General features: G+C 46.5%; 2 protein-coding genes across 3 annotated transcripts in view; both read right to left on the reverse strand.

Moving 5' to 3' along the window:
* Positions 1 to 8,011, reverse strand: part of LOC121961398 (UPF0606 protein KIAA1549) — a 19,480-nt gene extending 11,469 nt beyond the window's left edge. The window contains 10 exon segments of the mRNA XM_088072500.1: positions 1 to 198; positions 388 to 687; positions 1,866 to 1,948; positions 2,152 to 2,762; positions 2,798 to 3,038; positions 3,041 to 3,141; positions 3,143 to 3,374; positions 3,377 to 3,439; positions 5,884 to 6,110; positions 7,095 to 8,011. The exon segment at positions 1 to 198 is cut by the window's left edge and continues 25 nt beyond it. Coding sequence (XP_087928626.1) covers positions 1 to 198; positions 388 to 687; positions 1,866 to 1,948; positions 2,152 to 2,762; positions 2,798 to 3,038; positions 3,041 to 3,141; positions 3,143 to 3,374; positions 3,377 to 3,439; positions 5,884 to 6,049 — 1,995 coding nt within the window. The 5' untranslated portion in view covers positions 6,050 to 6,110; positions 7,095 to 8,011.
* A 75-nt stretch (positions 8,012 to 8,086) lies between these two features.
* parp12b (poly (ADP-ribose) polymerase family, member 12b) lies at positions 8,087 to 24,310 on the reverse strand. Of its 2 annotated transcripts, none has more exons than XM_088072499.1 (8): positions 23,849 to 24,289; positions 21,971 to 22,106; positions 17,927 to 18,176; positions 14,783 to 14,878; positions 13,846 to 13,972; positions 13,502 to 13,670; positions 13,002 to 13,122; positions 8,087 to 9,401 (listed from the first exon to the last, which is right to left on the reverse strand). In XM_088072499.1, the coding sequence occupies exons 1-8, from the start codon at positions 24,205 to 24,207 to the stop codon at positions 9,283 to 9,285; spliced, it is 1,377 nt and encodes a 458-aa protein (XP_087928625.1). In that variant the 5' UTR covers positions 24,208 to 24,289; the 3' UTR covers positions 8,087 to 9,282. The 2 variants fall into 2 exon arrangements, 1 of the variants encoding a protein (XP_087928625.1); XR_015775473.1 differs by having other exon boundaries at positions 9,383 to 9,401; positions 13,502 to 13,701; positions 23,849 to 24,310.
* Positions 24,311 to 24,627: the final 317 nt, after the last annotated feature.

The following is a 24,627-nucleotide window of genomic DNA, read 5'->3' on the forward strand; positions in this document are numbered from 1 at the left end:
TCCCACGTAGAAGCTGAACTCCACCAGGCTGAGCTTCCTCAGGTGTTCACTGGCCTCAGACCCCAGCAGGAAGTCCCGCCCATCACGCACCGCAAAGATGATGTCGACAGAAACCTTCTGCTCCGTCGTCACCGCCGCCGCCTCAGCCGCTGCCACAGCTGCTACCGCTGTCCGCATCCCCATGGTGATGTTCAGCAGCTGCAGGAGACGCACAGATACACAGCTGCTGAAAACCGTACTGATTTTATTCGATCAGAGATCAGCATTAGGCTGGTTTTATATGAAAGGTTTCAGCCTCCGGTCCCGGAGAGACTAATGTCTGCTACCTGTTTACATCATCCGACAGCAGGTAACGGACTCACCCGTACGGTGACATCTTTAACTCACCTGTACGGTGACATTTCCGGCCTCGTGCGATCGTCTCCGGGTCTCGGTGTACGCCATCATCAGTCCTCTCTCGACGCGTTCGCTGAAGTTACACACTCTGACATCGACGTGGGCTGGGACAAACTGCAGCACGGAGTGGATCTGGTACCTGAGGTCAGGTACGGCGTAGAGCGGCGACACGGTGGGAATGGGGCCGGAGCCGCGGGGTGCCTGGCGGAGGGCGTTGATGACGGACATGGCGGTGAAGATCAACGGTCCGGACACGACACGAAAAGCAAAACTGGACGGCGTCCTCAAGAACTGATGAGGCAGCAGAGAGGAGACAGACAGCCATCAATCAGCTGACATCATCGAGGCGAGCTCAGTGTGAGCTTAAAGCTCCGGACGACCGGGGAGAACCAGGAGACCGAAGACCAGGAGCAAACTGAGGAGGTGATGAAGGAGGTGTTTGTGATAAAGGAGGAGGTGATGGAGGAGGTGTTTGTGATAAAGGAGGAGGTGATGGAGGAGGTGTTTGTGATAAAGGAGGAGGTGATGGAGGAGGTTTTTGTGATAAAGGAGGAGGTGTTTGTGATAAAGGAGGAGGTGAAGGAGGAGGTGTTTGTGATAAAGCAGGAGGTGAAGGAGGAGGTGTTTGTTATAAAGGAAGAGGTGTTTGTGATAAAGCAGGAGGTGAAGGAGGAGGTGTTTGTTATAAAGGAAGAGGTGTTTGTGATAAAGGAGGAGGTGTTTGTGATAAAGGAGGAGGTGATGGAGGAGGTGTTTGTTATAAAGGAGGAGGTGTTTGTGATAAAGGAGGAGGTGATGGAGGAGGTGTTTGTGATAAAGGAGGAGGTGATGGAGGAGGCGTTTGTGATAAAGGAGGAGGTGTTTGTGATAAAGGAGGAGGTGTTTGTGATAAAGGAGGAGGTGAAGGAGGAGGTGTTTGTGATAAAGTAGGAGGTGATGGAGGAGGTGTTTGTGATAAAGGAGGAGGTGATGGAGGAGGCGTTTGTGATAAAGGAGGAGGTGTTTGTGATAAAGGAGGAGGTGTTTGTGATAAAGTAGGAGGTGATGGAGGAGGTGTTTGTTATAAAGGAGGAGGTGTTTATGATAAAGGAGGAGGTGTTTGTGATAAAGGAGGAGGTGATGGAGGAGGCGTTTGTGATAAAGGAGGAGGTGTTTGTGATAAAGGAGGAGGTGAAGGAGGAGGTGTTTGTGATAAAGTAGGAGGTGATGGAGGAGGTGTTTGTTATAAAGGAGGAGGTGTTTATGATAAAGGAGGAGGTGTTTGTGATAAAGGAGGAGGTGATGGAGGAGGCGTTTGTGATAAAGGAGGAGGTGTTTGTGATAAAGGAGGAGGTGATGGAGGAGGCGTTTGTGATAAAGGAGGAGGTGTTTGTTATAAAGGAGGAGGTGATGGAGGAGGCGTTTGTGATAAAGGAGGAGGTGTTTGTGATAAAGGAGGAGGTGAAGGAGGAGGAGCGTGTCGTTGTTACCTGCAGCTCCACAGATCGGTTGAAGTCTCTCCTCAGAAGATCTCTGACTTGAGTGAAACCTGCTGATGACCCTTTTGAACTCACTGCAGGAGATAAACGCAGCTTCGTTTATAACCTGAACCTTCGGGACTCTGACCGAACATTCTCTGAACATTTTTGGAAACTTTAAAAAAAAAAAAAAAAAATTTTTAAAAATCATTTTTGAATTTTTTTTGGCAAACTCTTGCATTTTGACTATATTTCCTTAAAAATAATTTGATGGTGATTATTTTCGTGAGCGACTCACCGACTCTGACCAGGTACATCTCAGGTTTGGTGACGTTGCACAGGTACTGTCTGGTGGGCGGGGTCTGGGCCACTCTGGGCGTGGTGACGGGGGGCGCTCTGGTCAGGCTGATGGCGGTGATCTGGGTGGTGGTGGTGGTGACGGCGGTGGTCGTGGTCGTCGCCTTGGTGGTGGTGTTGGTGGTCTTGGTGGGCGGAGCCTTCACTGGCTTCTCTGTGACCACTGCAGGCCTCTCCGATCTGTCAGGACGGGTGGGTGGTCCCAGCGGGGGCGGGGGAGGCACCTGCCCGGTGGTGTTGGAGGGGGGGCGCGGAGGTTGTCGGCCAGGGGTGTGGTCTCTGGGCTTTGGAGCAGGAGGAAGTCTTGAGGTGGTGGACGGGGAGGGTCTCTCCTCACCTGTGAGAGTGGGGGAGAGGGTGAGGGAGGGTGGGCCCTTCTGGGGGCGTTTGGGCTCCAGCTCTGCAGGAGGACCGGAGCTCGGGACGGGGTGAAGGGGGAGGTGGGTTTGAGTTGTTGTGGGTGTGATTGGGGGTTTGGAGTCGGTCTGACTGACCCAGTCCTGGTCCTGGTCCTGGTCCCTCTCGGCGCTCCTCCCTCTCCGCCTCCTCCCTCTCGCGTTCCTCCCTCTCCCGCTCCTCCCTCGCGCTCCTCCCTCTCCCTCTGGCGGGCCAGCAGGTTGGTGTAATACTCCATGCTATTCATGTCGGGCAGCAGCAGCTCGGTGGGCTCCAGCGGCATCATGTCCTCCAGGTCATAGTCCTCGTCCCAGCTGGGGAAGACGTCTGAGTGGGCGGGCGGGTGTGGGGAGATGCCCAGGGTGGAGGAGGAGGGGAGAGGGGAGGCGGGAGGAGAGGGGACGGTGGGGCGGGTTGGGAAGGCGGTGTCGAGGAGACCCAGTCCCCGCCAGCGTCCTGCTCGAAGGGATGGTTGGGCAGAGGCGTGGCGAGGGCCAGCTCCTCGCCGTCGGGCACCATGAAGGACAGCGTCTCAGGTAGTCCCAGAACCCCAGGCCTCCTCCAGAGAGGGGCCCTGCTCCCAGGGGAGGAGGGGTGAGGTGGGCTGGGTGTGGGGGGGCAGGGGTGGTGGGAGGCTTGGGGACAGGAGGTCTGGCGGTCTCAGCAAGAGGTGGATCCCCTGAGCACCAGAGTCCGAGTCCTCAGCCGAGCCTCCGCTGTTACCATGGTAACCAGGGTCTGATAGTGGGCTGGGGGCCTGGGGGCCGGGAGGGGAGGGGAGGGTAACAAAGGATGTGATGGAGACTCGGCTGTCCTGTTAAAGTCCCGAACACCTGAGAGACAAAAAGACACACGTCATCTCAAGTTTGACTTTATGGTCCCTGAGGGGCCCCTGACCAACACTGAAGGTCTCTGACCAAACCTGAGGGCCTCTGACCAACACTGAGGGTCCCTGACCAACACTGAGGGCCTCTGACCAACACTGAGGGTCCCTGACCAACACTGAGGGTCTCTGACCAACACTGAGGGCCTCTGACCAACACTGAGGGTCCCTGACCAACACTGAGGGTCTCTGACCAACACTGAGGGTCTCTGACCAACACTGAGGGCCCCTGACTAACACTGAGGGCCCCTGACCAACACTGAGGGCCCCTGACCAACACTGAGGGCCCCTGACCAACACTGAGGGTGTCTGACCAACACTGAGGGCCCCTGACTAACACTGAGGGCCCCTGACCAACACTGAGGGCCCCTGACCAACACTGAGGGCCCCTGACCAACACTGAGGGCCCCTGACCAACACTGAGGGCCCCTGACCAACACTGAGGGTGTCTGACCAACACTGAGGGCCCCTGACCAACACTGAGGGTGTCTGACCAACACTGAGGGCCCCTGACCAACACTGAGGGCCTCTGACCAACACTGAGGGTCCCTGACTAAAAGCATGTTTAATCTGCAGCACATGGGACTTGAACTTACGGTGTTTAGGCTCCAGGTTGTTGTCAGGTTGAGTTGACCCTGTGCCAGCAGGGGGCAGCACCTCAGCTGTTTGTGTGTTTGCAGGCGTATTTTAAACTAGAGTCAAAACTCAGTTTTCATGACAAACTTGTGAAAATGTTCAGACTCCATCCAGACGGAGAACACGTGGAGCGTCTCTTTACAAAGATCCACCGATCCACGAGTGAAACATGCGGCTTACAGACGCTCTCTGTCCACTGACGGCAGGAAGCTAAACTATTATCACTTAACCAACACAAAAATTCAGTTTTTAATAATCAGACGTCTTCCACTCTGACAGTAAAATATTGACGTCGCCGCTTCATTCGGCGAGACTCTGCAGACACGTGATACTCTGAGGTTCGGTCTGAGAGCAGCAGAGCGCCGCGGCCGCTGACGAAGCTGCTCCTCTTCTTCAAAAACACGTCCTCAGGTCAGTTAGGGGGAATACTGGATTCCCAAAATTCACATAGAGCTGCCATAAAAACTGTGTTAATTATTAATGAAGGCGTCATGAACGTGATGACATCATGAATGCGATGATGTCATGAGCGTGATGTTTTCACGGCGCTCAGACGGCTCCGTGTTTGACCTCCTTCTGCTTCCTCTCTGTATCTTTCTCTGCAGTCTCTTTAAACCTATTTGTCTTTGTGTCATCACACACACACACACACACACACTCAGCCTTGACTCTCTCATGTGCTGGCCTTGTTGCCGTGGTGACGCCGTGCTTTGCGGCAGTGTCACGTGGCGAGCGGAGACGAGTCAGTGATTGGTGCTGAGGAGGAGACGCCCTCAGAGAGACGGAGGGTCTGAGTCTCTTCAGCTGCACATTTTCACATCAGAGGAATCGGCTTCAGTGTTTTGGTGCAGAGACAAGAAGTATAAATACACTCAGCGATGGAGGCAGTACACAGCCTGTACTGCAGTAACAGTACTGATAGCGCACTGTGAAAATACTCTGCTACTGGAAAAACCTGCATTCAGGATGTTACTGATGGAAAAAGAAAGGGAAAAAACATCAAAACTACAACAAAAAACAAACAAAAATAAAAAACAATGCTAAAAAAACACAAACACTGGCAAAAAAAGTCAAAATTATCAAACAAATAAAGAGATATCCAAACAAAAAAGTCAAAATAAAAACAAATAAACAAACGCTCCCAAAAAGTTTTTAAAATTCCAAAATTAAATAAATAAAAAAACAGATTAAATGTTTCAAAAGTCTTTTTATGATAAAGAGATTGATGTTAAGATAATAAATGCATTTTTCTTAGTAAATTATCATTTATTTCATGTTAGTCGGTTTTATATTTAATCGAATAAATTAAATCTGTTTGCTTTGTTTGCTGGCGCACTGACAGATTACAGCATTTTCAACGTAGATGATCCGATTTATTTCTGTGTTTCACCACGATGAGCTGTCTCAGCAGAGGACTATTTTTAAGAAATTATGGGATGTGAAAACATTTATTTTTGTTACATAAATATGCAAAGAAAATAATTTTCTGGTTTTTTTTGTGATGAGGACTTTAAAGGGTTAATTTAAGATGCCTAAATTTGAGGTCATTTTTAATAATTCAAAGGTCAAAGGTCATGTACAACAAGGACCCTGAATGACCTCTGGTAACCCCTCTGACAGCTACTCTACATGGCCAAAAGTATATGGACGTCCTGGTGACACGGGCTCTTCTCATCTTAGAGATATTCTGACTTCTGGATCCTACTTTTCCCATGATGCACCTGCTCGGTGTCCCTAAACAGTCTGAGGATTACTCACCTGCAGCAGATGAGCTGGATGTCACCATGGAAACCAGCGTGCCAGCCACTAGCAGGATCCCACCGAGGGTCCATCTGCACACTGAGGTCCTGGGCTCCATCCCAGTCCTGGTCCCGGTCCTGGTCCCGGTCCTGGAGCTGGGGCCCAGCAGGGTCACAGGGTCCATGGTCCTCAAAGGGCCGCCACTCAGAGCTCAGTACAGAGAACGGAGGGCCCGTCAGGAGGACCTGAACCACCGGAGGAACCACAGAGAATATATAAATACACATGTATATATAAATGTATACATACATACATACATATGTATGTATATATACGTACATACATACATATATATGATTGTAATTTTAAGCACTTTCCTTGGTTAAAATTAACAATTGATTAATTGTTATTATACTACAATAAATATACATTAGTATGATTTTCTACTTTTATTGAGTTTATTTTGAAGCAGTGTATTTTAGACTTATTGTAGGAGCTGAGCTGCAAATTCACTGATTACACTCAGATACACAATCTGGACTACATTTAGGACACATGCATCAACACACACACAGTTATCACAACAGGAAGAAGAAAAGAGACTAAAATGTGACAGACAGTCACTAAAGGGTTAAACGTTGTTTAAATTCTGTTTTTTTTGTGTGTTTTTTTTAGCGTCTTATTTTCCAGTTTTCTGTCAGCAGTTTTAGATCGATTTTAAGACCCCACCCCCGCCTCGGTGGCCTCCTCCTCCTCAGGGGCCCTGCTCAGCTGTGCTCCGGCCCTGCTCTCTCCTGCTAACACCTCCTCCTGCTCCTCCGGCCCGGTTCCTCTCACACTGACCCCATTATCGGACACACGGTCCGTTAACCCCCCCCCCCTCCCCCGTGTCTCCGGTCTGTGGTCGGGACGCAGCGGGCCTGGCGGCTGCTTTGATCCGCTCTGCAGGCTCGGTCTCCGGTCAGGGCTGCAGCGGCCTGATTACCGGCTCCGGTGTGACGCGTTAACGGTTCAGTTGTTTGTGATAAACGTGGTCCTCCCGGCCTCCTCCTGCTCCTCTCTCAGTGCCTTCCACCGACACACGGAGCCCCGGCGCTGCGGATCAGAGCCGCGGCCCCCCCACACCCCCTACCGTCACTCGGTATAAACGGACCCGCTGATCACGTGAAACCGGACCGAGTCGAGCCGGGCCGGGGCTCCGGTACCGGGCAGCGAGATCAGAGACCTACCTGCCATCCTGGATGCGGTTCCGGCGCGTCACGCCTCTGCTGAGCCGCGCGGCGCGCTCCCTGCGCGGGGAGGAGGAGGCGGAGAGTCCCGCAGGATCACACCTCCTCCTCCTCTGCTCCTCCTGCTCCTGCTGCTCCTATCTGTCCGCAGTCTGAGTCACCTCCTCCTCAGGAACCGAACACCGAGCCTCCTGATCCGCTCTCTCTCCGGTCCCGTCGGTCCCGTCGGTACCGGTCTGATCCGGCTCCTCCTGCCGCCGCTCCGCGTCACACCGTCACATCTGCAGCTCACACACACATCTGGGCTCATTCCTCCTTCTGCTCCTCCTGCTGCACCTCCTCACAGCTCCTCACAGAGAAAGAGACGGTTTCTGTCAGAGCTGGACCAGAACCCGGACTCTGACGTTTCTAGGATTTGAGGACATTGGGGGTTAGTCTGAACCTCTGTGGGCAAAAATACCCCAAATTTTTAAAGCAAACGTGCCTTAATTTTATTTTTCTTTAAAAAATTTGGTGATGTATTTTTTTCTTTGACGATTTTTTTTCTTCAGTTTTTGGCAATCCTTTTTTTCCTTAAAAAGAATTGGTGAAATATATTTCTTTACTTTTTTATAATTATTTAACCGTTTTGGCTTTTTGCTTTAAGAATTTTGGAATTTTTTCCTCTTTAAAACTTTTTGGTAATTGGTCTTTAATCTTTTCATTCAAAGCATGTTGGAGATGAATTCTTTCTGAAAAAGTTTTTGGCAATTATCTTTCTCTCTCTCTCTTTACACACACACACACACACACATATATATATGGCTAGTCTGTGACTCTGAAAGGTAAAAACTTTACCTGCTGAGTCCTCCAGGTGAGCATCCCATGATCCAACAGGAGCTATCTCAGCATCATCAGGTATCACCCCCCCCACACACACATACACACACACCATCCTGTTCATGTGTTCAAAATCATCACACTCACATCTGCAAAAATGACAAATCAGTGTGTGTTTTCATGAACGCTGACGTTTATTTGGATGCAGGTATTTGACCCCTTAAAAATAACCTTAACGTTAAACAACTTAAAGTCTCACGAAAAGACTTATTATTAAATTACACAATAACTATTCAAATGCGCAGTACGCAGTAAATATTTAACTACGCGCAGTATCTCTTAAAGTACGCACTACACAGTAACTATTAAAATATGCAGTAAATATTTAAGTATGCAGTAAGTGGAGCGCCTATCACAAGATAAAAATATCTGTATTTGATGAAAGAAGTTGGATCAAAGAGACCCGGGTATCAATAATGTGTTGATATAAAAAACGAATCATGTAATAAACAAACTCATTACATCATAAAGTAAACATAAACAATAGAAAAACTACAGTTTAAAATGTCTCAAATAAAAGAAATAAACATCTGTAAATCTCTCAATAAAAATCACTTAAAATATAAAATATCCTCATAATAAAGCTCATCCTCCGTATTTGGTGTTGGTGTCAGCTGATATGATGTCATGTGATCGGGGGGGCGGGGGGGGGGGTTACTTAATTAATTAGGATTTTCTGCATAATATATATTTTAAAATAATTTCATTTATTTGTTGTATTTTATTCATTTTTTTTTAGCGTTTTGGGATGTTTTTTTCCCACAGTTTATTTTTAATCATTTGAGTTTTGGAGTTGGATTTTTTTCTATCTATTTTTTTGTCTAACAATTTTGAGATTTTGAGGTGTTTTTTTTCTTTTTCTTTTTTATTGATTTTGAGTTTTTTTGGAGTGTGGGAGCTGGTCTGTTTATTTTGGGGTTTTTAATTGTTTTTCTCTTTTTATATCATTTTGAGTGCAGAATGTCTTTTTGTATTTTTATGGTTAAATTTTTTAATTAAAAATAATTTAAAGTTTTTAAAGGTTTTTTCTCTGAATTGGGTACTTTTACTTTTAATACTTCAAGTATATTTTCTTGAATATACTTTTACTTAAGTAACATTTTCACAGGGTGGTGTCAGTACTTTTACTGCAGTAATCTGGATCTGAATACTTCTTCCACCGCTGCAAAACACCATCGTATTTACAGCAAACAGAGAAGCCAGAAACTCTTCAGTCCGACTCCACGAGTTCAACCGAGATGAGGCACCAGGTCCAGCAGGTCCAGCAGGTCCAGCAGGTCCAGCAGGTCCATCAGGTCCAGCAGGTCCATCAGATCCACATCGGGTCGAAGTTCTTGTGCAGGTTCTCAACCTCGGCTGTGGACACGAAGTGAGGCCGGCGGCGGATTCTCCTCTTGGTGTGATGTTTGAGGTTCCTCTGGTACATGTCTGCACAGAACCACAGAACCATAAGAACCAGAGAGCCAGAGGACCATAACAACCAGAGAACCAGAGGACCATAAAAACCAGAGAATCAGAGGACAATGAGAACCAGAGAACCAGAGGACCATAAAAACCAGAGAACCAGAGGACCATAAGAACCAGAGAACCAGAGGACCCTAAGAACCAGAGAACCAGAGGACCATAAAAACCAGAGAACCAGAGGACCAGAGGACCATAAGAGCCAGAGAACCAGAGGACCATAAAAACCAGAGGACCATAAGAACCAGAGAGTCAGAGGACCATAAAAACCAGAGAACCAGAGGACCAGAGGACCATAAAAACCAGAGAATCAGAGGACCATAAGAACCAGAGAACCAGAGGACCATAAAAACCAGAGAACCAGAGGACCATCAGAACCAGAGAACCACAGGACCATAAAAAACAGAGGACCATAAGAACCAGAGAGTCAGAGGACCATAAAAACCAGAGAACCAGAGGACCAGAGGATCATAAGAACCAGAGAACCAGAGGACCATAAAAACCAGAGAGTCAGAGGACCATAAGAACCAGAGAGCCAGAGGACCATAGGAACCAGAGAACCACAGGACCATAAAAACCAGAGAACCAGAGAACCAGAGGACCATAAAAACCAGAGAATCAGAGGACCATAAGAACCAGAGAACCACAGGACCATAAAACCAGAGAACCAGAGGACCATAAGAACCAGAGAACCATAAGAACCAGAGAACCACAGGACCATAAAAACCAGAGAACCAGAGGACCATAAGAACCAGAGAACCAGAGGACCATAAGAACCAGAGAACCAGAGGACCCTAAGAACCAGAGAACCAGAGGACCATAAGAACCAGAGAACCAGAGGACCATAAGAACCAGAGAACCAGAGGACCATAAAAACCAGAGGACCAGAGGACCATAAGAGCCAGAGAACCAGAGGACCATAAAAACCAGAGGACCATAAGAACCAGAGAGTCAGAGGACCATAAAAACCAGAGGACCAGAGGACCATAAGAACCAGAGAGTCAGAGGACCATAAGAACCAGAGAGTCAGAGGACCATAAGAACCAGAGAACCAGAGGACCATAAGAACCAGAGAGTCAGAGGACCATAAGAACCAGAGAACCAGAGGACCATAAAAACCAGAGGACCATAAGAACCAGAGAGTCAGAGGACCATAAGAACCAGAGAACCAGAGGACCATAAAAACCAGAGAGTCAGAGGACCATAGGAACCAGAGAGTCAGAGGACCATAGGAACTAGAGAGCCAGAGGACCATAAGAACCAGAGAACCAGAGGACCATAAAAACCAGAGAACCAGAGGACCATAAGAACCAGAGAACCACAGGACCATAAAAACCAGAGAACCAGAGGACCATAAGAACCAGAGAACCAGAGGACCATAAAAACCAGAGAACCAGAGGACCATAAAAACCAGAGAACCAGAGGACCATAAAAACCAGAGAACCAGAGGACCAGAGGACCATAAGAGCCAGAGAACCAGAGGACCATAAAAACCAGAGGACCATAAGAACCAGAGAGTCAGAGGACCATAAAAACCAGAGAACCAGAGGACCAGAGGACCATAAAAACCAGAGAATCAGAGGACCATAAGAACCAGAGAACCAGAGGACCATAAAACCATAAAAACCAGAGACCCAGAGAACCATAAGAACCAGAGAACCACAGGACCATAAAAACCAGAGAACCAGAGGACCATAAGAACCAGAGAACCACAGGACCATAAAAACCAGAGAATCAGAGGACAATGAGAACCAGAGAACCAGAGGACCATAAAAACCAGAGAACCAGAGGACCATAAGAGCCAGAGAACCAGAGGACCATAAAAACCAGAGGACCATAAGAACCAGAGAGTCAGAGGACCATAAAAACCAGAGAACCAGAGGACCAGAGGATCATAAGAACCAGAGAACCAGAGGACCATAAAAACCAGAGAGTCAGAGGACCATAAGAACCAGAGAGCCAGAGGACCATAGGAACCAGAGAACCACAGGACCATAAAAACCAGAGAACCAGAGAACCAGAGGACCATAAAAACCAGAGAATCAGAGGACCATAAGAACCAGAGAACCACAGGACCATAAAACCAGAGAACCAGAGGACCATAAGAACCAGAGAACCATAAGAACCAGAGAACCACAGGACCATAAAAACCAGAGAACCAGAGGACCATAAGAACCAGAGAACCACAGGACCATAAAAACCAGAGAATCAGAGGACCATAAGAACCAGAGAACCACAGGACCATAAAAACCAGAGAACCAGAGGACCATAAGAACCAGAGAACCAGAGGACCATAAAAACCAGAGAACCAGAGGACCATAAAAACCAGAGAATCAGAGGACCATAAGAACCAGAGAACCAGAGGACCAGAGGACCATAAGAGCCAGAGAACCAGAGGACCATAAAAACCAGAGGACCATAAGAACCAGAGAGTCAGAGGACCATAAGAACCAGAGAGTCAGAGGACCATAAGAACCAGAGAACCAGAGGACCATAAGAACCAGAGAGTCAGAGGACCATAAGAACCAGAGAACCAGAGGACCAGAGAACCAGAGGACCATAAAAACCAGAGGACCATAAGAACCAGAGAGTCAGAGGACCATAAGAACCAGAGAACCAGAGGACCAGAGGACCAGAGGACCATAAGAACCAGAGAACCAGAGGACCATAAAAACCAGAGAGTCAGAGGACCATAGGAACCAGAGAGCCAGAGGACCATAGGAACCAGAGCCAGAGGACCATAAGAACCAGAGAACCAGAGGACCATAAGAACCAGAGAACCACAGGACCATAAAAACCAGAGAACCAGAGGACCATAAGAACCAGAGAACCAGAGGACCATAAAAACCAGAGAACCAGAGGACCATAAAAACCAGAGAACCAGAGGACCATAATAACCAGAGAACCATAAAAACCAGACGATGGTCTGATCAGTTCACTCAGGATCAGTTTTCTGGGATCTAACTGTGTCGGCAGCAGCTCAGCTGGACTCTGGCAGATTTCTGAAGCTGAGGTCATTCTGTTTTCAGGTCACATGATACCTGACGTGTTGCTATGGCGTCGGCAGTGCGTGCAGATGCAGCTGTCAGCAGCTACTGTTTTCTATATTTATATATTTATTTTTTGACTTTTCTACGACAGAGAAACACTTCTCTGACATCTAGAAAAGTTGTTGGTTGGATTGAATGCAGCAGACTGAGAGAGGATCCAAAACAACGGCATCAACGAGTGGCCAGTCAGACCAGAGGGGAGAAACCAAACCGAAAGACGAAGAGAGGGAGGAGAGCCGGCATCAGGGCAAGGCTGACTTCCCTGACCAGGAGCTGAGACATTTTAACCCCTGACATCCCGGATCAAGCTGTTGCACTGGATGGATGGACCTTGTTGAGAGCCGACAGGACACAAGACTCTGATGCAAATTGAAAAAATGCTCTGCAGGAACTGAATGATGCCACCAGCAGCAACCAGATGGCTGCAGCAGGATCAGGAACAATTTTAATTTCATTTTTCAAACTTTGTTTTTAAGGTGACTCATAAATCTACCTGCTACCTTCTAGGAGGTGATACCTGCGAAGCTGACGACGTACTCTCTGTTTCCTTTCACCACCAGGACCTCTGCAGAGGGGTCGGACAGGAACGCCTCCTCCAGACGCCGTGATGTCACTGACATGGTGCGAAGCTTCTCATCCTGACAGAGGAAGAGGAGGAGGAGGAGGAGGAGGTAATACAACCGTATTACACAATTTAAAAAGAATTAAATAAATCAACATTTTCTTTATTGTTATTCTTATTGTTTTGTGATAAGGCTCTTAATGTTTGAACATTTTCCTCTTCTTAATATAGCTCGAAATGTTTTCTTTTTTCATGTGTAATAAAGCGCTGAATATTTTTGGAGGGAAAACTCTCTCAGGTGACTTTGCGCCGCTCCGTTTTGTTTCGAAGCGTCCTGAGGAGGAAGTCTCACAGCGGCCCGAGAGCCTCGCTGGTTTGATCAAACCGGTCGGCTGGATGTCACGCGATCGGTCAGAGCCGACCTTTGACCTCCTGACCTTTGCAGTGGGACTCACCGGCTCTCCGTACTCCACCCAGACCCCCCCGTCCCCCCTGTAGAACCAACGCCACTTGGTCGTCAGGACATAATGCGGCGGCTTGGTTACCGAGGAAACCGTGGACAGGCGGCGAACAGGCCGCAACTTCTGCGTCATGGATGGGAAGTGGACGGGGGGATCTCCGTGGCTGAAAACACAGACAGAGACAGAGAGACAGACTGAGACACAGACAAAGAGAGAGACAGACGGGACAGAGACAGAGTGAGAGACAGACAGAGACATTGAGAGACAGAGACAGACAGAGAGACAGAGAGGAAGGTATGAGGTGACTCATTGGCAGCAGATCATCTTCTACCTCTGACCTTTGAGTTTTGGACGGGTCACAGAAGTCCCGCTCCACGTCCTCCATGTCCTCCACGTCTGTCCAGCTGATGCCATCAAAGACCTCCCACCTGTAGGGCAGGTGGAAATGGACGCGGCGACACGCGTCTGCGCACAAATGCAAAAAAACATCAAATTTGACAAACGGCAGCAAAACCAAAAACAAATAAAAACTGAAAAGAAAAATAGAAAAAAAAACCTATATAAGGCTCAAAAGTCATGGTGGATATCAGAGAGGCTTTTTTACGGTCAAACGAATTCAGAGGTCACAGAGTACTAAACTGTCAAACTTTACAAGAAATCAATATATATAACCACTGTAAAATAATCAATATAGAAATAAAAATGATCCAATTTAAAGAAAATATTACATTTTTTCATAATTCAGTAGAAAATAATAAGATTTAAAACTGTGTTTATTTAGAACAAAATCATATTAGTGTGAAAAAAGTATTGATTAAAACAATCAAACTCATTTAAAATAAAAATTTTAAATAAAAATTTTTATTAACATTTTTTTATTAAAAATTAAATAAGAATTTTAAAATTCATTTAAAATAAAAATTTATTAATAAAATGATCTTTTTTTGTACTGAAAATTATGAAAAGGGAGCTATTTTAAGTTACATTAGATGTTAGACATTAACATTTATTTTGCAGTTGCTGTTTATTAGAGTAAAAAAGGAGAGTACGAAACCTTAAGAGTTTAAAATCTATCCGTAATCAATCAATAAATGTATTTATCTTCAGCTGAATTTGACTTTTTAGTTTTCTGTTTTCTTTGAGGTCAGCGTGCTGAGGAGCAGCTGAAACTGAGCCGAGCAGATGGTCACATGATCACATGGTCACATGACCTGAGGTGAGCGAGTGAGCGTGACGATGAAGGTGAGCGTCAGCTGACGATGAAGGTGAACTCACTCTGGAACCTGCAGCTGTTTCTGGTGAAGTGCAGACAGATTTCAGGCCCGTCGTCCGGCTGATTGGCACCGTCATACGGCGAGTCCGGAAACTCCTCTGACCGACACAAACACACGTCACGAGTCACCAAATTCAACAAGACACAACTCGACAGGTGTGATCAGGTGTGAACTGCAGGTGTGAACTGCAGGTGTGAACTGCAGGTGTGATCAGGTGTGAACTGAAGGTGTGATCAGGTGTAAACTGCAGGTGTGAACTGCAGGTGTGAACTGCAGGTGTGATCAGGTGTGAACTGAAGGTGTGATCAGGTGTAAACTGCAGGTGTGAACTGCAGGTGTAAACTGCAGGTGTGAACTGCAGGTGTAAACTGCAGGTGTGAACTGCAGGTGTAAACTGCAGGTGTGATCAGATGTGATCAGGTGTGAACTGCAGGTGTGAACTGCAGGTGTAAACTGCAGGTGTGATCAGGTGTGCTCAGGTGTGAACTGAAGGTGTGATCAGGTGTGATCAGATGTGATCAGGTGTGAACTGCAGGTGTGATCAGGTGTGAACTGAAGGTGTGATCAGGTGTGATCAGATGTGATCAGGTGTGAACTGCAGGTGTGAACTGCAGGTGTGAACTGCAGGTGTAAACTGCAGGTGTGATCAGGTGTGCTCAGGTGTGAACTGAAGGTGTGATCAGGTGTGATCAGATGTGATCAGGTGTGAACTGCAGGTGTGATCAGGTGTGAACTGAAGGTGTGATCAGGTGTGATCAGATGTGATCAGGTGTGAACTGCAGGTGTGATCAGGTGTGAACTGCAGGTGTGAACTGAAGGTGTGATCAGGCGTGATCAGGTGTGGGGGGCAAGATGGCGTCGTAGAGTAAGCACTGTTGCTGAGTGAGCTCCGGTGGCATTTGTCAGTTTATATTTCTGCATTACATATTCGAACGGTGAAAAGTGTGGAGTTTTGAACGGGAAGTGTTTTAACATGAGCCTGGACAATTATTTTTTCAAACCATCGGACAACATGCCCAGAAACACGAAAAATTTGCCGAAAAGCAGCCCTGCTAATGCTGAAAATGAGGAAGAACTAAGTGCTACATCTGAGACGCCGATGGATGCTAGCTCAGGCTATATGGAACCAGATATTGTCCAAGCCCTGGACAGAATAACTGATAACCTGACTAAGGTGATTGACAACAAAATTTCCACTGTCCTGGAAGCCATTAAAGAACAGACTTCCCAGCTGCATGCGGTCGCCACCCGAGTGGGCGAAGCGGAGAAACGGATTGCTGATGTGGAGGCCGCCGCGACATCATCGGAGGCAAAGGTAGCGCGTCTCGAGAAGCAAGTTAATGATATGCGGGAGCACACTGACAACCTCGAAAACCGGGGACGCAGGTGCAACATACGTATCGTTGGTGTGCCCGAGGGTTTGGAAGGCTCGGATTCAGTGAAATTCTTCGAAAAGTGGATCCCTGACCACCTCCGAATGGATACTAAAGCAGGGCGGCTGAAGCTCGACCGGGCACACCGGTCCTTGGCACCGGTCAACATCCCAGGCCGCTGATTGTAAAGTTTCATAACTTCACTGACAAGCAGCGCATGATGGAGGCGGCTCGTCGGCTTGGAGCCCGTCGGTCTAACCAAGACGACCCCACAAATAAGGGACCCAGAATCTCCTTCTTCAATGACTATTCACCCGAGGTGGTCCGGAGACGGAAGGCTTTTGATGACATAAAGGCGCGGCTGAGGAAAATGAACATGGACTATGCGCTATTCTACCCGGCCACACTGAAAGTGACGGTGAACGGGACACAGAAGAGATTTGACACCCCCAAAGAAGCCGTTGCGCTTCTGAACTCACTGGAGCAGAGACGTGGAGACACTACATCCCAGTGATGTGTGTGTCAGCTAACCTTTATGGTGTTATATTATTGATTTCATCCGTACACATAACGTGAGTATGTTCTGATTGCTCCTCATACGTGCGCATAACATAATAACATAACATGTTCATCAGTCAGTTTTGTTCATGCACCAAGTTATGGCCACCGTGAGCAAACTTGAGTTTTGTTTATTCTGTGTGAATGTCAGGGAAGAAGAGGGTGCGGCCTCATTCATTCACTATTATCAGATTTGTTTCTTTTTCTGTTTTTTAATCATGAGGCTTGCACAGAAAGAGGGGTGTGGAAGAGGTTTAAAGTGCCCTGCAGGTTAGGTAGCAGGGATAGCCCCCAATTGTTTTTGTTTTTGTATAATAGTTCCTGTTCAGATTTGTTTTTCTCCCAGCTCAGTGATGTTTTTTACTGTACGAAGAGGTTTCAGATTTTTGCTATTAATGAATATATCTATATAAAGGGTTTACTTGAGAGGCATGGCAGGTAACAAACTACGTTTGTGTACATGGAATGTAAGAGGGGTCCATAGTCCGATTAAAAGAAGAAAAATACTTACCTTTCTGAAAAAAGAACACATGATATTGCACTTTTACAAGAAACACATCTGGACGATGTGAAACATTTAAAATTACGGCAGGGTATGGTTGAGCAGGTTTTATTTTCCTCTTTCAAATCAAGAAGTAGAGGGGTGGCAATTCTTGTGAGAAAGAATCTTCCTTTTTCAATGATACAATGTGTTAAAGACAAAAGTGGCAGATATGTTATAATTAAGGGGGTCTTACAAGGCACGGTTATTTCCATACTGAATATTTATTACCCCCCTGCTCACCCATCAGACTTTATAACTAAAGTATTCCTGGATTTCTCAGAGATTCACTCAGATATTGCCATAGTGGGTGGAGATTTTAATTGTATACTGAATCCCCTTTTTGACAGATTCCCACACAAAGTTTCGCCTCTTTCCTCACAAGCTAAATCACTCAATTCTATATGTGAAGATTTAGGTGTGATCAGGTGTGAACTGCAGGTGTGAACTGCAGGTGTAAACTGCAGGTGTGATCAGGTGTGCTCAGGTGTGAACTGCAGGTGTGATCAGGTGTGAACTGCAGGTGTGATCAGGTGTGAACTGCAGGTGTAAACTGAAGGTGTGATCAGGTGTGCTCAGGTGTGAACTGAAGGTGTGATCAGGTGTGATCAGATGTGATCAGGTGTGAACTGCAGGTGTGATCAGGTGTGAACTGCAGGTGCGTGTCAGTCACCTGTGGCGGTGGCGGTGAGGTGGTGGATGTTCCTGTAGATGAGTGGCAGCTGGCTGACGATGTCACCGCTCAGGCCGCGCTCCTCCAGCAGGCGGCGGCCGTGCGGGTCGATGTCGTGATGGCGGTGGCAGCGCGGGCCGAAGAGGCAGCGGCTCTGGACGAAGTGCTGACACAGGTGGATTTTGGAGCATCGCTCCTGGAAGCTGCAGCTGCCAAACGGACCGCTGCCTTTGTTATAGTGCGCGCACACCTGAAACAGGAAGTGACATCAAGTCAAGTCAAGTCAGTTTTATTTATAGAGCCCATTATCACAAAACATGGTTTGCTTCAGAGGGCTTTACAGTGTACGACATCCCTCTGCCCTTAGACCCTCACATCACCCGAGGAAAAACTCCCCAAAAAGAACCCCTGTAACGGGGAAAACAAAGAGGAAGAAACCTCAGGATGAGCGGTAGAGGATAGTGAGGGATCCCTCTTCCAGGACGGACAGACGAGCAATAGATGTCGTAAATAGCAAATGAAATACAATCATGGCAAAAAAGGAAAGAGAAAGAGAGAGGAGGGGGAGAGAGGGTGAGGGGGGGGGGCACAGCAATAATAGAAACAGATGCATGTCATATTACAATAACAGCAGGTGTGAAATTAGTAATTGCTCTCTATGATGATGTTGATAGAGATGATAACAGTCTCATGCATATGTGAAAGGGAGTTGTCCAAAGGCAAGATCACAGCATCGGCGCAACCAGGACCAGACCACGATCAGGGCGAGCGGGGGGCACAGAATCAGTGCAGCCACAGCACGAGCACAACCGAAGGCAGGGTCAGGCACAGTCAAGGATACGGCCAGGATCCGGGAAAACTAGGAAACAAGGGAGCAGGAACGCTCCGGAGAGGCAACAGGATTAGCGTAGTGCAGTTCAACAGACCCAGGCTCTGTGATCGCAAGCCCCAGGTGGTGAGAGTACCACAGGGCTATCACAGAGCTAAGCTAAGCTTGCAAATGGCAATGCAGTTAACAGACATGCATGATTTCTGATGGCGGCATTGAGAGAAGGAAAGGAGCTCAGCATATCAGAGGAAGTCCCCCGGCAGGTTAAACCTATGTCAGCCTAACTATGGGCTGGACCAGGCAGCCTGAGCCAGCCCTGATTATAAGCTTTATCAAAGAGGAAGGTCTTAAGTCTACCCTTAAAAGTTGAAACGGTGTCTGCCTCCCTGACCGAAAATGGAAGATGGTTCCATAGGAGAGGAGCGTGGTAGCTGAAGGCTCTGGTTCCTAACCTACTTTTGGAGACTTTGGGAACCACAAGTAACCCTGCATTTTCAGAGCGCAGTGATCTTGAGGGTTGGTAAGGAACTATGAGCTGCGACAGATAAGATGGAGCCTGAACATTTAGAGCTTTGTAAGTAAGGAGGAGGATTTTAAATTCAATCCTGGATTTCACAGGGAGCCAGTACAGAGAAGCTAAAACAGGAGAAATATGATCCCTTTTCTTGGTTCCCGTTAAAACACGAGCAGCAGCGTTCTGCACCAGTTGGAGAGACCTAAGAGATTTGTTGGGGCAACCAAATAATAGGGAGTTACAGTAATCCAGCCTAGAGGTGACAAATGCATGTACTAATTTTTCAGCATCTGTTTGGGAGACGATATGTCTAATTTTTGTGATGTTGCGCAAGTGAAAGAAAGCTGTCCTTGAAGTTTGTTTTATATGGGAGGCAAAGGATAAATCCTGGTCAAATAAAACTCTGAGATTCCTTACAGTTGTGCTAGAGGCCAAGGTAATTATATCTAGAGAAATTACATAGTTAGAAAAGGAGCTTCTGAGGTGTTTTGGGCCAAGAACAATAACTTCAGTTTTGTCTGAATTCAACATCAGGAAATTACGGCTCATCCAGGCTTTTACATCCTTAAGACATGTTTGAAGTCTAGATAGCTGATCAGTTTCATCTGGTTTCATAGATAGATATAATTGCGTATCATCAGCATAACAATGGAAATTTATACAGTGTTTTCTAATTATGTTGCCTAGAGGAAGCATATATAAAGTGAAAAGGATTGGCCCGAGCACCGAACCTTGTGGCACTCCAAAGCAGACCTTTGTATGTGCGGAGGGTTGATCATTGATGTGAACAAATTGGGAACGATCTGATAAGTATGACTTAAACCAGGCTAGTGACGTTCCTTTAAGGCCAATGAAGTGTTCTAGTCTGTGCAGTAAGATTTGATGGTCAATGGTGTCAAATGCAGCACTGAGATCTAATAGGATTAAAACAGAGACCAGACCCGTGTCAGAGGCAATCAATAAGTCGTTATTAATTTTTACTAGTGCCGTCTCTGTGCTATGATGAACTCTAAAGCCTGACTGAAAGTCCTCGAATAAACTGTTGTCTCGGAGAAAGTCACAGAGCTGATGAGCAACCACTCTCTCAAGGATTTTAGAAATAAAGGGGAGATTAGATATCGGTCTATATTTTGCTAAAACCTCAGGATGGAGAGTGGGCTTCTTTAGAAGAGGTTTAATGACAGCTACTTTAAAAGACTGAGGTACATCGCCCGTTAATAAAGGCACACTGATTATATCTAATAAAAAGTTGTCTAATAAAGGCAAAACTTCCTTAAGTAGCCTAGTTGGGATGGGGTCTAACAGGCATGTTGATGGCTTAGATGCAGAAACCAAAGTAGAGAGTTGATGAAGGTCAATGGGGGAGAAATGGTCTAGATAAATTTCAGGCCTTGCTGCCACATCCAGGCTACCTGAGTCTGGGGTCAGGTCAGGTAAGGGCAAGAGGTGATGGATTTATAGTTATAATTTTATCATTAAAGAAAGTCATAAAGTCGTCACTGCTGAGGGCCGAAGGAACACGAGGCTCTATAGAGCTGAGACTCTGAGTCAGCCTGGCTACAGTGTTGAAAAGAAACCTGGGATTGTTTTTGTTTTCCTCAATTAATGATGAATAATAGTTTACCCTGGCATGACGGAGGGCCTTCTTATAGACTTTAAGACTGTCCAGCCAGACTAAACGGGACTCTTCCAGTTTGGTCGAACGCCAATGTCTTTCAAATTTGTGTTTGTTTCAATTTGTGAATCTGGAGGTTAAACCATGGAGCTAATTTTCTTTGTTTCATTATTTTCTTCTTGAAGGGTGCAACACAGACGTGTTACAGATACGAAACACCTGAGCGACGAGGAACAACACGGAGGACATGAACCCGACAGAAGAAAATGTTTCACTTTACCTCCGAGGACGCTGCCCTCACACAACCGGACACCACGGGTTCGTTCTTTTGTTTATTTGAATTTTTTTTGTTTTTTGTTCATTTTTGTTCTTTTATTTTTTCGGCTCAAAAAACTGCAAAATATATTAAAAATAAATAAAAATCCATCAGAATTCAGGGTGACGTCTTCAGCACCCAAACACACACACACACACATACACATTGTATCTCAGGTGTGTGTGTGTGTGTGTGTGTGTGTCAGGTGTGTCTCGTGTGTGTGTGTCAGGTGTGTCTCAGGTGTGTGTGTCAGGTGTGTGTGTCAGGTGTGTCTCAGGTGTGTCTCAGGTGTGTGTCTCAGGTGTGTGTGTCAGGTGTGTCTCAAGTGTGTGTGTCAGGTGTGTGCGTCAGGTGTGTGTGCGTCAGGTGTGTCTCAGGTGTGTGTGTCAGGTGTGTGTCTCTGGTGTGTGTGTGTGTCAGGTGTGTCTCAGGTGTGTGTGTGTCAGGTGTGTGCATCAGGTGTGTGCGCGTCAGGTGTGTCTCAGGTGTGTGTGTGTGTCAGGTGTGTGCGTCAGGTGTGTGTGTGTCAGGTGTGTCTCAGGTGTGTGTCTCAGGTGTGTGTGTCTCAGGTGTGTGTGTGTCAGGTGTGTGTCTCAGGTGTGTGTGTCAGGTGTGTGCGTGTCAGGTGTGTGTGTCAGGTGTGTGCGTGTCAGGTGTGTGCGTCAGGTGTGTGTCTCAGGTGTGTGCGTCAGGTGTGTCTCAGGTGTGTGTGTCAGGTGTGTGCGTGTCAGGTGTGTGCGTCAGGTGTGTGTCTCAGGTGTGTGTGTTACCTGCGGCAGGAGGGCGGGGTCGTTGAGCAGCAGCAGCAGCAGCAGCTGCTCGGCGTTCAGCAGGTGCAGCGTTGTTTCTCTCAGTAAGCCGAAGTTGTGATGAGAGCGAACGTCGTGGGAGAATTTACACAGCTTCCTGTGACACACCATGACATCATCAGGTCAGTTAATGATCAATCAATAATCAATAGGGAGGCATTTATTCTGCAAATTCTGCTTTGTGATTTCTGCAGAAATCAGCTGATTCTGAGATTTCATTTTAAAGATGATATCTGCCGATACCGATGACGTATCAATATAATCCTGCAGCCCTAATCAATACTTTATATAATAAACAGGATTCAAACAACTTTCTGCTTTTTTCCCTTCCAGTTCCAACTTTATTAAAAAACATGCTGCAGAAAGATTCGTGATTCAGCCGAATATAAACGGAGGTCCAGAGAGGATTTATTGATTATTGGATTCAGCTGAATATATACCGAGGCTCAGAGAGGATTTATTGATTATTGGCTGCTTCAGTTTCACTCAGATGTTTTCAGGATTCAGGGTTTGAATATTAAAGCTGTGGAGGAACCTGAAACATCAGGTGTCGTTTGGTGAAGATAAGAGATGATATTCAAATACAAATACCACATTCAAATACTCAGGAGGACACAGGTGTGTGTGTGTGTGTGTGCGTCAGAAGTTACACACAGGATCTGCAGACAACAACCCGCTTCATCCTCAGAGGTCAGTACGACCTTCTCCGCTATTTTCTTATCTTCTGCTGTCGTTCACACACCAGCTGCACCCCTTCAACTCCAACACACACACACACACACACACACACAGAGACATACGCACACACACACGCACACACAGACATATACATACACGCGCACACGCACACACACACACAGACATACGCACACACACACACACGCACACGCACACACACACACACTCACAGGTCACAGGCTTTTGTCGTATCCTTATATATATTTCTTATATCATATATTATTTTTATCCCTTATGTCACATTTATTCTGAGATTTTCTAAAACTCTGCTCCTTTTATTCCTTTTATTTGCTTTATTCTTGTTGACTTTTTGTATTTTGTTTTTGCCTTTTAGTTGGACTTTACTAAACTTTTCTCTGTTTGGCCTGTGTGTGTTTTTTTTTAATCATTCCTGAGTTCCCGCCTCTTCTTTGTCCATCAGAGGACTTTGTAAACCCTGTTTTTAAAGGTGCTCCATGAACAAAGTTATGATATAAATAAAGTTATTATTATTTGATCCGGCGCTGTGTGAAACCATGCATGTATTATAGGTGTGAAACACTCAGGCGAACATCAGCTGATCATCAAATCACACAGTTTCATTTCTCCAGAAAAACTGATCCATGACATCACTCACAGTACCCAAAACATGCTAATAACAGACAGTCCCTAAGAGGTTACTAACAGTCTAAAGGGTTAATAACAGACAGTCCCTAAGAGGTTAATAACAGACAGTCCCTAAGAGGTTAATAACAGTCTAAAGGGTTAATAAGAGACAGTCCCTAAGAGGTTAATAACAGACAGTCCCTAAAGGGTTAATAACAGACAGTCCCTAAAGGGTTAATAACAGACAGTCCCTAAGAGGTTAATAACAGACAGTCCCTAAAGGGTTAACCAGCTGAGCTTGAGTTTCTGTTTCCTTCAGTTTCTGTTTGGCCTCCTCACAGCTGCAGGAGGAGCGTATCCCTCCGCAGACACAGGAAGTAGTACTCAATCAATAACTCTACAACAAGTCCGATCAGAGCAGGTTATTGACTTATTGACCTGCCGTTTCGGACTACGGAAGCCCGAAGGAGGTGATAACAGCCGGTAAGCACGTTAAACCTGAGCGCGCGGACTCACCTCGCCTTGCCGAACCTGCAGGTTCCGAACAGGAAGTACCTGCACAGGTGCAGCTGCGGACAGTCCTCGCGACAACAGCCGGCGTCCTCGCGGCCGTAGCGACCGCAGAGGCGCAGAGAGGTCCGGGCCACCACCGTGGGGTCCCCCGAGGGCCCGCCGACCAGCAGGAAGCGGGGACACTTGTAAACCATGGCGCTGAACTCTTCTTCGCTGATGTTGCAGCGCTGCAGCAGCTGCCGGTGCAGCTGCTGAAGCTGCATGGAGCCCGCGCTGCTGCACAGGATGCTCGTCGCCAGCTGGACCTCCCGACTCAACCAGGACTCAGACCCGGACCCAGACTCTGGGCTGGACTCGGACATGGTGCTCCTTAAGCAGACTGCACCGACTGACTGTCCCGCTCTAAGGAGCAGATCCACCACACTGTCCTGTCAAAATAAAGGCACGGACACCACGCCCCCACTCTGCCACAATAAAAGCACCACGCCCGAATAAAAATAATGATAATAATAATAACAATTATTATAACTATAAATTTAACTATAATTTATGTATTCATTTAAAAAAAAATCTTATTATCATTATTAGTATTTGTATTAGTAGTGATGTATTTTCATTATTGTTATAATTTTTAGTTTTAGAAGTAAGTAATATTATTATTATTATTATTATTATTATTATTAATCATTATTACATGATTGTTTGCATGTTGAGATAATAAAATGAATTTAACCTGATTTAACAAATAAAAAAATAATAAAATGTTTTTAATTATGAAACAG

This window comes from Plectropomus leopardus, chromosome 22 (genome assembly GCF_026936395.1).
Source record: "Plectropomus leopardus strain MGB_pleo_1.0 chromosome 22, ASM2693639v1, whole genome shotgun sequence".
In the NCBI taxonomy this organism is placed as follows: Eukaryota; Metazoa; Chordata; class Actinopteri; order Perciformes; family Serranidae; genus Plectropomus; species Plectropomus leopardus.

Coding starts and splice junctions, on each gene's coding strand:
- parp12b (XM_088072499.1), bottom strand. CDS start 24,207: ATGTCCGAGTCCAGCCCAGAGTCTGGGTCCGGGTCTGAGTCCTGGTTG. Junction 22,107..23,848: donor TGCAGGTTCGGCAAGGCGAG/GTGAGTCCGCGC, acceptor GGTGTGTCACAG/GAAGCTGTGTAAATTCTCCC. Junction 13,973..14,782: donor AAACAGCTGCAGGTTCCAGA/GTGAGTTCACCT, acceptor ATTTGTGCGCAG/ACGCGTGTCGCCGCGTCCAT.